The 12,763-nt window shown below is 33.3% G+C and overlaps 1 protein-coding gene across 2 annotated transcripts in view; it reads left to right on the top strand.

Annotated features, from left to right (window-relative positions):
- Positions 1-12,763, top strand: part of STAM (signal transducing adaptor molecule) — a 52,261-nt gene that overhangs the window by 30,553 nt on the left and 8,945 nt on the right. For both annotated transcript variants that reach the window (XM_031939904.1, XM_031939905.1), the window contains exons 6-9: positions 1,347-1,437; positions 5,268-5,460; positions 6,503-6,597; positions 9,599-9,687. In XM_031939904.1, the coding sequence (XP_031795764.1) occupies positions 1,347-1,437; positions 5,268-5,460; positions 6,503-6,597; positions 9,599-9,687 (468 nt within the window). The remainder of the gene's footprint in view (positions 1-1,346; positions 1,438-5,267; positions 5,461-6,502; positions 6,598-9,598; positions 9,688-12,763) is intronic.

Here is a 12,763-nt window from a genome sequence, read left to right as displayed (position 1 = left end):
TTCAATTCTGAGATACCACTACATACCTCTCAGATTGGCTAAGATGACAGGAAAAGATAATGATGAATGTTGGAGAGGAGGTGGGAAAGAAAACTGGGACACTAATACATTGTTGGTGGAGTTATGAACAAATCCAACCATTCTGGAGAGCAATTTGGAACTGTGCTCAAAAAATTATCAAACTGCATACCCTTTGATCCAGCAGTGTTTCTACTGGACTTATATCCCAAAGAGATCTTAAAGGAGGGAAAGGGACCCACATGTGCAAAAATATTTGTGGCAGCCCTTTTTGTAATGGCAAGGATCTGGAAATTGAATGGATGCCCATCAGTTGGAGAATGACTGAATAAGTTATGGTGTATGAATGTTATGGAATACTACTCTTCTGTAAGAAATGACCAGCAGGATGATTTCAGAGAGGCCTGGAGAGACTTACATGAACTAAGGCTGAGTGAAGTGAGCAGGACCAGGAGATCATTGTACATGGCAACAAGATTATATAATGAGCAATTCTGATGGTTGTAGCCATCTTCAACAATGAATTGATTCAGACCAGTTTCAATGATCTGAGGAAGAGAGCCATCCACACCCAAAGAAAGGACTGTGGGAACTTAGTGTGGACCACAACATAGCATTTTCACTCTTTTTGTTGTTGCTTGCTTGCATTTTATTTTCTTTCTCTTTTTTTCCTGTTTGATTTGATTTTTCTTGTGCAGCAAGATAATTATATAAATAAGTATGCATATATTGGATTTAAAAAATAAGAAAATAAAAATTGTACAATAATATTATATTCCCATGCCATAGTTTGTTCGACCATTCTGTAGTTGATGGTGGCTCACTTTGTTTATAGTTCTTTGTTATGACAAAAAGTACGAATTTATTTATTTGTGTGCTTATGGGGCTTTTCCTTCTTTGATCTCTTTAGGGGCTAGGTCTATGATTTTTATGTATTGAGTGTATCAGAATGACTTTAGATTTGTAAGGCCCCCCAAAATTCTTTTAGATCTAAAATTTCTTTCAGTTTTGTAATATGTGAAAAGTAAGCTACAAAGCTGTTTTCCATCTGAAATGTTCAAAAGCCAATTTTAGTTGGCTCTTTAGTTCAAAGTTTTCTCATTTGTGAAGTGTTAAAGAGGTTTCTTCCAATTTGGAGAGTTGTTTCTAGTTTGTTGCCTCCAACTTTGATCTCCATTTTCTTGCAATGTGGATATCAATTATCCTTGGTTTGCTTTATTTTGGGTTGCATTTTGTTAGCTAAATAGGAAAATCCTGTCAGAGCAGTTGGTATATAAAATAATGTTTTAGGACAATTATGAAACATTTTGTTTGTTTCTTTGGATTAGGCTGCAGAACAAGCAAAAGCAAGCCCAGCTCTTGTTGCCAAGGATCCTGGTACTGTGGCTACCAAAAAGGAAGAAGAAGATCTAGCAAAAGGTGAGTGCACTAAGTGACTGCTAATGGAGAGAATGTCATTTTTCAAATGAGATCTAGAATGTCTTTGTTTATAATTAATTCATGTGAAACTTCAGAATCAGTGGTTACAGCTTAATTTTAAAATCAAAAAGGTGGTTGTGTGTGTGTGTGTGTGTGTGTGTGTGTGTGTGTAAAAAATGAATACATTTTTCTTTTTTCTTTTTTTTTTTTTTTTATTTTATTTTATTTTATTTTTTTGGCTGAGGCAATTGGGATTAAGTGACTTGCCCAGGGTCACAAAACTAGGCTGTGGTAAGTGTCTGAGGCCAGATTGGGACTCAGGTCCTCCTGACTACAGGGCTGGTGCTCTATCCACTGCACCACCTAATGGCCCAAAATGCATTTTTCTTAAAAATAAACACCAGTGCCTCAAATATTATTAGTCATAGAAATACAGTGTAATTGCATTACAAGTACATTTATATTTTATGACTTCTATCATATGTGCTATTTAGAGAGCAGAAAGAGAAAAAACAGATAAAGTAAACATCAACTCAAGAAACATAGACTGTTCTCAACCTTTCCACTTGATGTTGGAGTGAACTCAAAATGTGATAGGTAAATCTACTTTTCTGTCAATTTGCCTTAATCACATGCTTCTTGATGTTTGAAGATCTCACTTAAATGAGTGGGATTCTTGAATCTCTCATTTATCCAGAGTCTGTTTATTGACTCTAAGCTGGGTAGAGCTAATGACAGCTTTAGTTGACCTTTCTAGCATTCTTGGTCATCTAGAAGACCCCTTACATGTTCCCTCTAATTTCTTTTGTCTGTCTTATGGCAAAGCTAGAGGAAGAAACAATTATGTGTGATCTACTATGATCAGGGTAAAATGTGACGCACTTTTAAGACCATATTTTTACCTGATCTTCAGTTTACTTTTTTTTTTTCCTTTCTGCCTGAGTAGAAATCTTCTTATAATCAATAGCTTAACTGGGTATTGCCCAAAATAAAAAAGATTTGCAAGCATTCCTTTCCATGGCAACAGTCCCAGATCATCTTCTTTTGACTAATAGCTGCTTTTTTAAAAAAGAAACCCTTTGAGTATACCTCTGTTTAGAAATAATTTTATCATAGTTGTTTTAAAGAATTTTAAAGTATGATTAAAGCAATACTAATTTTACTTTTATTAGGTTCGCTTTAGAACCTAACCCCTGTTAGCTTCAATCCAGCATGATTTGGGAGATGGAGTTGGGGACAGAGAGAGAGAGAGAGAGAGAGAGAGAGAGAGAGAGTGTGAGTGTGTGTGTGTGTGTACACACCATACATACATGCATATATATGTAATTCTTCGATCTTTATGTTATAATGTTATATAGTTAAGCTCAGTGCTGTGATGCTGATTATATGCAGTGGCCTCAGTGCATGAATATGATGTTAGAATTCTAAGTTGTTCCCAACTGTTCTTTGTTTCTTGATTTGGCATGCATAGGAAATTACTGAATAATATTTCCTCTTATGAAATTGTAGAGATTTAGAAACTTATCTTTTTGATTACTGCTTGACCATCTACTTTCTACAAGGTCAGGGGAGGAGGAAATGTATTCTTGACTTACTGAATTAGAAATCATAATATATTTTCCCTATAAAAATAGCATTTCAGTTAGTTGTTAAAAGTAGCTAAACAACATTGTTAACTGTGCTTTAGGTACATTATGGATTAAATAGGAGGCAGTGGCTGACCTGAGAAGTTACCACTGAAATGTGTTTCCAGGGTCTGCAAGAACTTACTTAGGATCACTTATGTCATGGTGACTTACCTGTATAGTCTAAAATTTGGGAGTGTGTATCTATAGTTTTATTTCTCTGAAGACTATTGCAGAGGACTATTAGGGAAATGACTTTCCATCTTTCTTCATTTTAATTTCCAATTGTAAGATACCATTTATTTTAATATAATGTACAAGTAAGAACTTTGATTAACTAACTAATAAGAGAAGAGCTTACTACCCCATCCATCAGGAAATGGGCCAAATCATTCCTCTGGTACTTCATGAAGGTTACTTAACCTTTTCACCTTTCCTTATCTTTGAAATGAGTATTATAATACTTTTGAAAGTTGTTAAAAATTCTATTGTATAAATTTAAAAAACATATTGTAGAAATCAAATTGTAGAAAATTTGTTTCTACAATTTGATTGCCTTTCTGCCTTGAGGTTTAAGGCACTGGATTAATTTCAGAAATGAGGATACTGTTTATCATATTAGCAAAAACCCCAAATTTCTTTTCTTTTTCTATTTAAACTTTTGTCTACGATAAATGTGTAAGTCACCAGTGAGCTTCAAAGACATGATGTACAGGTTTCAGTGAAGGAGCAACTCCTGCCCCAGACGTGTGGAGAGCAGCTCAGATTCTTGCCAGATGCTCCTTTTTTTTTTTTCCTGCTTGGCTGCTCTTCATCTTAGAGGCCAGAAATGCTTCTGAGAAGGTCTCCCTGGATTACTGATGGTGACTGTCTTTGTTTTTGAGAATCTTATGAGAATTATCATAAAATCAGGATCAGCCCCAAGCCAAAAGTGGCAAAGGAAAGGATTTCTTGTCCTCTCTCTGGACAGACAGACAGAAAAAGTTCATTCTCTTTCCATCTTTACTTCTATACTTCATACTCTTCACAGGCTTCCTCCATTTAGTGCCACTATGCACAGTTGAGGAATATATAGTTCACATAGGAACTATGATTGATCACATTTTATGGAAAAATTCAATAATTGCTAATAGTTTAAAGAATTAAAGAAAACCATGTAAGGAATTAACTGCATTTACAGGTATAAGAAAGAGGAAAGGTTCAGCCTTTTTTGACTCGTAAAGCTGAGTTCATCATAGGTAATTTTTAATATTTCTCTCTGCTAACTATCTTGCTAATACAACCCCAAAACAAGGCAGCATGGTATAGATAATAGAATGCTAGACTTCATCTCATTAAATGAATTGATTTCACATCCCATCTTGGATACTTGCTAGGTGAATATGGGCAGACACATAATTTCTTACATTCTTTCAGTTTAGTCATTTCTAAGTTGGAGGATCATAATTTTACTGTCATAAGGAAAGTGTTTTCTAATCTTTTGTGTAGTCAGAATTACTCTTCAGGATGCCTTAAATTGACGGCTTTGAATTCCTTTTCAGCTGAAGGCTGTTCCTTTTCATTGAAAGGTTATATTTGATTGCAAAAGCTAAGCAGTTTTTCTTGCAAAGGTTATAGTTCATGTCTTCCTGCCAAATTGTGGCAAAACAATTCAACTCTACTGTAAATGTGAATGTTATAGCAAGGGTTGATTAATTCTTCATTATCTGTCTAGAAAAAATATAAGAAAGAGAATGTTTTAAAATTAAACACTGAGATCAAAAAGGTTTGATATGGGAGCCTTATTTTTGATTTTTATTAATTTATACTTTTTGTAAACATATGCCTTTGTGGATGGTGGTGTTTTTTTTTTTTTTTAATTACAGTAAAATGATGTAATATTGCAAGGACTAATCATGAGATAATTTAAGCATTGTAATTGGCTAAGCTATTTGCTTTTCTGAAAGGGTATAATCACATATTGCAAAATTTCTTATTTTGCATTGAATTGTCCTTTTTCTCTTGCTTGTCATCTGTGTGACCTTGAGCAAGTCAGTTAACTCTTCTGTATCTTAATTTACTCTTTGAATGGAGAAGATTGGAATATAGTGATTTACAAGAGTCCTTCAAACTCAGAATCCCATGTTGCTATCAAATTCAAATGACCTCCTGATATGTTTAGGAGTATATAAGCCAAATATTTAAAAAAATTTAATTGTTTTTCAGCCATTGAGTTGTCATTGAAAGAACAAAGGCAACAGCCAACCACACTTTCCAATTTGTATCCAAGTACATCAAGTCTCTTAACTAACCACCAACATGAGGGTAGGAAAGTTCGTGCTATCTATGATTTTGAAGCTGCTGAAGATAATGAACTAACATTTAAAGCTGGAGAAATCATTACAGTTCTCGATGACAGGTAACTCAGTTAAGTTTTTATATATAAATTAGAGTGTTTGAGACTTAAATGTTATGTCTTTATATTGAGAGGCATAGTGGCGTGTTAAAGAACAGGCAAAAGAGTCAAGAAGATGTGGCTCCAAGTCCTGCCTCTGACACATATTGGCTGTGTCTTAGGACATTTTAATTCCCTTAATCTCTTAATGTCCCCTGGCAACTCTCCAAGTCTATAAATTCTTCTCTCTTGTTTTCTTAGTTTACTCCTTTTTCCATGTTGGAGCTATTCAGAATCCATCCATTGATGTAGCCTACTTGAATGCTCACATGGCTCAGATGGAAATCACCAATTTACGCATGAAATGGAGGATTCTCAAGCACATCTACCATGTTTCTTTCATTCAAGCTTCTTCAGATCTTAACATTTGTCCTATCTCTCTATGATCTGCATTATTCCTCTTTCCCTGTACTGTCATTTAAATACTATTAAAACCTAAGGACTTGCTTCTTGCACCCTTGAAATTTAACTAGATTTCCTAAACACCCTGCAACTGAATTTCCTTCTAATTATTGTCTATCCCAATTAGAATGTGAACTTCTTGAGAATAGGGACTGCATAGTATTTTCTATTTCATCACTAATGCTTGGCACTTAATAAGTATTTTTTTATTTGTGTTCATTCATTGATTTATAATTTTTAGAGTGAAATCATAGGTCTTGACAGATATACCTCTGTGTACATTTTGTGTGTGTGTGTGTGTGTGTGTGTGTTTCATTCTGCATAATCTGATTGAATGTAATTGTCAAATATTACATTTAACAATTTTCATTATTAACTAAATCATTTGACTACAAGTTTTGTCTTAACAGAATCTCACACATCTTTGTTTCTGCTTCTGCTAATGGCACATGTTAACCTTTATAGAAAATCTTTATTTTCTGTTTCTTTATATTTGTAATTTCTTTATTTCAAGCACATTTATTTCACACAAAACTGCCAATTATTTTGTCACAATGTTTAATGTTTTTATAAGTGCTTAAAAGGATCTTTTTTTAAATTTTAGTGATCCTAACTGGTGGAAAGGTGAAACTCATCAAGGTATTGGATTGTTTCCCTCTAATTTTGTGACAGCAGACCTTAGTGCTGAACCAGAAATGAGTGAGTATTACATAAAATACATATTAAGGATACTGTTGTGCATAGAATAATCTTGTATATAATAAGGAACTTGTCAGTTATTTCTTTAAATATTAGAACTTTTCTCTTTAAAGAAAATTCTAAGTATCTAGTAACCAATCAGAAGTAGATATATACTGTTTGAATTTACAGGGGTAGAAACTTGTGCTAGGTCAGCTATTGCCAGTTATTTTTTCCCCTGCCACAGTCACATAACTTTTTTGTTTAGTTTTTCTTATTTGTAAAACAAGGAAAACAAAACGTGCAGTTCTGGACATACAGTAGGTGATTCTTTCTTTTAGGCAAACATCCAGTGCATTGCTTTCCAATTATATGCTTATTAATATCCCATAAATACTTTCTAATACTTTTTTCAGGAAATATTTCCTTTAAAATTTCTTTGTATTTTAAAATTTTCATTAGCCAGGTGTTTTAGTGATACTGGGATCACATAGTCATTACAAACAAATCTAGGCTAGAACAACTACATATTTTTCCAATATCCAGGTTAATTAATATATTTTTTCTTAGGGGGTGGTGGGGTGGATTCATCATTGTTTTTTCTAGAAATTTTTGATAAGTTTTATTTTAATCTCACTATCTTATATGAATGTATTCTTCCTCCCCAAATCATAGTTATATTGCTTGCAACAAAACATAACAAAATAAGGAGTTCACCAAAACTAACAACATATCAATTGAGTTTGACAGTATATGTAGATTTTGAATTCTCATAATCTTCCACCTTTGCCAGGAAGAGAGCTTCATTCTCTTGCTTTCTTTTTTGGGTTAAGTTTGGTTATTATAATTATAAAACATACTGTGAATTTTTCTTTCCAGTTACATTGTTTATACACAGAGATTGTACTGGATATTACATCCCTGAGCTGATAAATAGGTTATTCTGTGGTCAAGAACTCCAGGAAGTGTTTCTCACTTTCCATTTGCTTAATAATATAAGCAGAGAGCCACATATTCTTGACATGTCTGTTTTTCATTTTAGTGGAAGAACGTCCCTGTGGCTGCCTAAAATTCAGCTTATGTTTTAAAAAGAGCCAACTGGGATATATAATAGAGGATATAGAATTTTACTTTGTAATCAACATAGCTTGAGAGGGGGGATAGGAGTGGGGTAGGGAAGAAGAAACAAGCATTTATTAAACACACACTGTATGCCCAGAACTGCATGTTTTGTTTTCCTTGTTTTACAAATAAGAAAAACTAAACAAAAAAGTTATGTGACTGTGGCAGGGGAAAAAATAACTGGCAAAAGTTCTCGTGATAATTTTCTTGTAGAAATTATCTACTTTATAGCACTTTAGTAAAGTGAATAAAAATTCTGTTGGTCAAGACTTTGTTGATTCCTTAGTCTGTGTAAAATAGTGGGAGAAGGGGAGGTGGGCAGCAGGGAATGTCTAAGCCTCCTGGCAGTTGTCAATTATCGAGGAGACCACAAGAGGTAGTGAGCTGAAAGCTAGGTGCAGCAACCTGCCACTGCTTGGCTTCTATGTGTTGGTAATTTTGTATGGCCCAAAAATGATGCTATAGATCCAAAGAGCCCTTGGAAGAATAAAGTTTTCCCATCTCGGTGTAAGGCATTGGGGTCCTAGGGAATAACTCCAGGAATTATCCCTTCTAGGGGATAGCTGTGGCACATGCGCATACACACACACAGATGTGATTACAAATGTATGTGTGGTTGGGTACTTATGTATGCATATGTATGTGTGTGTGTGTGTGTGTGTGTATAATACACACGGGAAGAGAGAGACAGAGACAGAGAGAACAAACAGAAAAGAATAGCTTCACTGAGGAGAAAGCAAGTGATGGGATTCTTGAGACCAGTTTAGGGAGCTTTTACACTAATCCTAGTAAGGACATATGTTCTGATAACTGCATTTTCAGTACTATATGTACCATATAAGGGAAGTAACCTAATATGTGTCATTTACCAGTGAATGTAATAGTTGTTTTAGACAGAAGATTAGAGTGGTAGGAAAGAGCAAGATGAACTTTTTGCTTCCAGCAAGTACCAAATGGCTTTTAGGTAATTTAACTGAGTTGCTAAAATGTGGTTTGACAAATATCAGCAGATAGATTAGCACACTGTTACCATATCCTACCAAAAGAATTCATTCTTTACATGGAATTTTCATGTACTCTTCATCCATTTTGGTGGCTACATAGGGGTTTTACTTGGTTATTTTTCTTCCTGGCAGGGCTCATGCATTTACTTAGTACCCTATGTTGTAAGAGTATATTAAAAAAAAATTTCAGTTCCTTAAATAACATTTTTTCATTTAACTGTTAATGGTATATTTCCATTAACTAATGAGCATATAAAAGATCATTATGATTTGAAATTGCTTTTCCTTAATATCTTATAAATTGTTTAGTTTCAAGATTAAAAAAACAAAACAAAACATGGGAAAACAGACATTTACAAAATAAAATGAAAAAAGTTAGACAAAGTCATCATTTAGTATGAATTTATCATTTTACCTGGCTACTTGATACAAATTAGAAATTTATGATGCCTCTTCAAGGACTATAAGGAAAATTGTAGCTATTTTTTAAGTTAAATGCTTCTGAAAATGGAATTTTAAGATTAGTAAGAAATAGTGAATTGTCATAATTGCTCTTATTATACTCTAAAAAGCAGGAGTCCTCAAACTAAGGCCTGTGGGCCAGATGCGGCAGCTGAAGACAATTATCCCCTCACCCAGGGTTATGAAGTTTCTTTATTTAAAGGCCCACAAAACAAAGTTTTTATTTTTACTATAATCCGGCCCTCCAACAGTCTGAGGGACAGTGAACTGGCCCCCTATTTAAAAAGTTTGAGGACCCTTGCTCTAAAGAATTAGAGGCTCTCCTCAGCCTCGTTGCCTTTTGTGGTAGATTTCCAATTTGAACAGCTAATACTTTTGTTATAACTGAAAATATTTTCTAATTCATATGTTTAAAAAATGTTTATATATTACAGTTAAAACAGAGAAGAAAACGGTACAATTCAGTGATGATGTTCAGGTGGAAACAATAGAGCCTGAACCTGAACCAGTGTATATTGATGAAGTAAGTCATGTCTCTTCATAACTTTGTTCCTTTTAAAATGAAATTAATCAATAAGGTGATTATATATAACTAAAACTTGTTTTTAAAAAATAACATCTATTTGCTGAATATCATTGAAGAGAATCTATTTTTGCCTTAGGAGCTTAACAACATCTACCAATAGATTATTATAAAAATAAAAAAAAATTAATAAAAATTAATACATTTAAAAAAAGACAACTTTAAAAAATTAATAAAAGTGGAGAATTTATGGAGAAAATATTTTGTTATCTCACACACACACACACACACAGACACACACACACACACACAATTTTATTCTCCAAATGATAAAATATGTTTTTCTTGAAAATACTGTAATTTGTGACATCCCCCAACATTTATATAAACATACACGCATGCACCCGTGCATGTGCGCGCACCCACGCACATCCCCCTCCCCCACCCCTTGTGTGTGTTTTGTACACAAAAAGCAATGCATACTTTGAAATGCCATTTGAAAGCATGTCTGTTATAATGGGAATTCAAAATTTAATTAGCTAGAATTAGAAGCTTAGTTTTTCTATACTTCAGGCATTCTTGAAATGCATTTTAATAATTTCTTGTTATAATTTTAAAAATTAGCATTGTAATAGTTTTATCATATAATATTTTCCCAGTGATTTGTCCTTCGTAACTACAAGGAAAATAAATTTTTTTTTTTTTATTTTCAAAATAAGTGCAGTATGCATCTACCTTGGATTTAGGGAATTCAGAGACATAGGGATTTTGTGGACTAAACCAAAGTCAATATGGGAATAGTAATAGATGACATTATTTATTTACAAAATAATTTACGTATGTTATCTCATTTGATTGTCATAACCTTCTGAATAAGTGTCATTTTGATAATCCCTTATCTTATAAATAATAAAATTAGTGTTTAGAGAAATTAAACAATTTGTCCCTCATCATGTAACTGGTGTCATAGGAAGGAGTCATACTTAAGTTTCTGCTCACTCTTAATTCCAACACACTTTCTTTCAATGCACTTTCCACTATGTCATATTGTCCCCAGAAGATCAATCTGGGCTGATGTGGGGACATGTATGTGTGTATACATACATGTATAAACACAGACAAAAACATATACATACATATACATTTATGATCATACACTTATTTACCTATATGCTTTCATCTGAATCTTTGTAATACCATGCCATGCTTGTTTGTCCTCTGTTTCTCTGAGATGGAATCATGTCATCCTTCGGTCCAGGTCTTTCATTGTTTTTCTGATTCCACAATTCATCATTTGCTAAATACTATCTAGATATTTTAAATAGTCTAAAACAATAATATGGTTAATATACAGCATAGTTTTCCTATTTTTCTCTTGATTGAATTTATTTTAGCTTTTAACTTTGCCTGAGAGTATTAGCCCTGCTTTTTTAACTTAATAAGTTCTTATTATATTATATTAATAACTATATATTTTATTTTCTTTCCCTCCTGATTCCTCTGCTTTATTATGTTACCCTCCTATTACTTAACTTATCTGTTCTGTCTTCCCAATCCCTTCCTTATCTTCTCCTCTCATTCTTTCACTTTGCCCTCTTGGTTTTATCTCAATTTAGAACACTTTTATAGCCTTTCAAATATATATGTTGCTTCCTCTTTATCCTATTCCCATTAATCTACATACCCTTCTGTACCACTGTACCACCCCCATTCTATATCCTTAACCCTGTTTATTTCTTTATAAATTTAGAAGATTTTTATTCCTTTCTGAATGTATATGTTTTCTCTTTAATCCAGATCTGATGTGAGGAGGGTTCCCACCCTTATCCTCTCCCCTGTTCCCATTCTCTTCATCTTTTATTTCTTTCAGAATTTAGAAAACTTTTATTCCTTTCTAGATGAATATGTATTCTTTTCTCTTTAACCCATTCCCAAAGGCAATAGGGTTCCAGAACTACTTGCTTCCTTCTTTTCCCATATAATTCTTTGTCAAGATAATTACTTTTTTTTACCTTTTCTACATGGATTTTGTTTTTTAGAATAACATCATACTCAGCTCTATTCCATTCTTTCTTTTGAACCTCCCAATTACTTATGACAATCTTACATACATGGTTACATTTCCATGTATTAAAAGTGAAGTTTGTCCCTATTGGGTCCCCTGTAATTAGTCTTTGATATTTACTTTATATTCTCTTGGATCTTGTATGTCAAATTTTCTATTACGTTCAGGTTTTTTTTTTTTTTTTTAAATAAAAAAATCTTGGAAATCTGGCAATTTATTGAATGCTTCCATTAACCCCCCCCCCCCCCTTTTTTCATTCTGGATTTTGCTTAACTTTGCTGGATATGATATTTTCCGCCACAATCCCAATTCTCTTGCTCTTTTGTACAGTATTCCAAGACCTATGGTTTTTAATGTAGCCACTGCCAAGTCTTGTTTGGTTTTAATTGTGGTTCCACCATATTTGAATTGCTTTCTTCTTGTTGATCATAGTATTTTGTCCTTGATCTAGGGATTCTTGTATATTTTCTTCATACGTTTTCTTTCAGGTGGTGATTGGTGTTTTTGTGTTTTTGTTATTGTTTGTTTTCCTTCTCACTTTCCTCTCTTCTAACACTCTGGGACAATTTTTAAAAAATGATTTCTTGTATTATTGCATTAAGATTCTCTTTTATCATAGTTTTCAGGTAGTTCTATTATTCTTACGTTTTTTTCTTTTTGATCTGTTCTCCAGATCAGGTGTTTTTCTTAAGAGATATTTTACATTCTCTTTTATTTTTTCCCTCTTTATATATTTTATTATTTCTTGGTCCCATAACTTCTCTGGCTTTCCCTTGTCCAATTCTAGTTTTCAAGGAGTCATTTTCTTCCTTAAAATTTTAGATCTCTTTATCCAGTTGATTGACTTTAATCTTCTTGTTTTCTATGCATTGTTTTTAATTTTTAAAAAATAAATTTTCTCCTCAATCTCATTTGAATGTCTTTGTTGAGTTCTGTGAATTCTTTTTGGACAGGTGATCATTTGACATTACTCCTTGAGGTAGGAAAGGCTTTTTTTGGGGGGGGAGAGGG

This window comes from Sarcophilus harrisii, chromosome 5 (genome assembly GCF_902635505.1).
Source record: "Sarcophilus harrisii chromosome 5, mSarHar1.11, whole genome shotgun sequence".
NCBI classification, from domain to species: Eukaryota; Metazoa; Chordata; class Mammalia; order Dasyuromorphia; family Dasyuridae; genus Sarcophilus; species Sarcophilus harrisii.
Note: the sequence above shows the minus strand (reverse complement) of the source record. Positions and strands in the feature narration are given on the sequence as shown.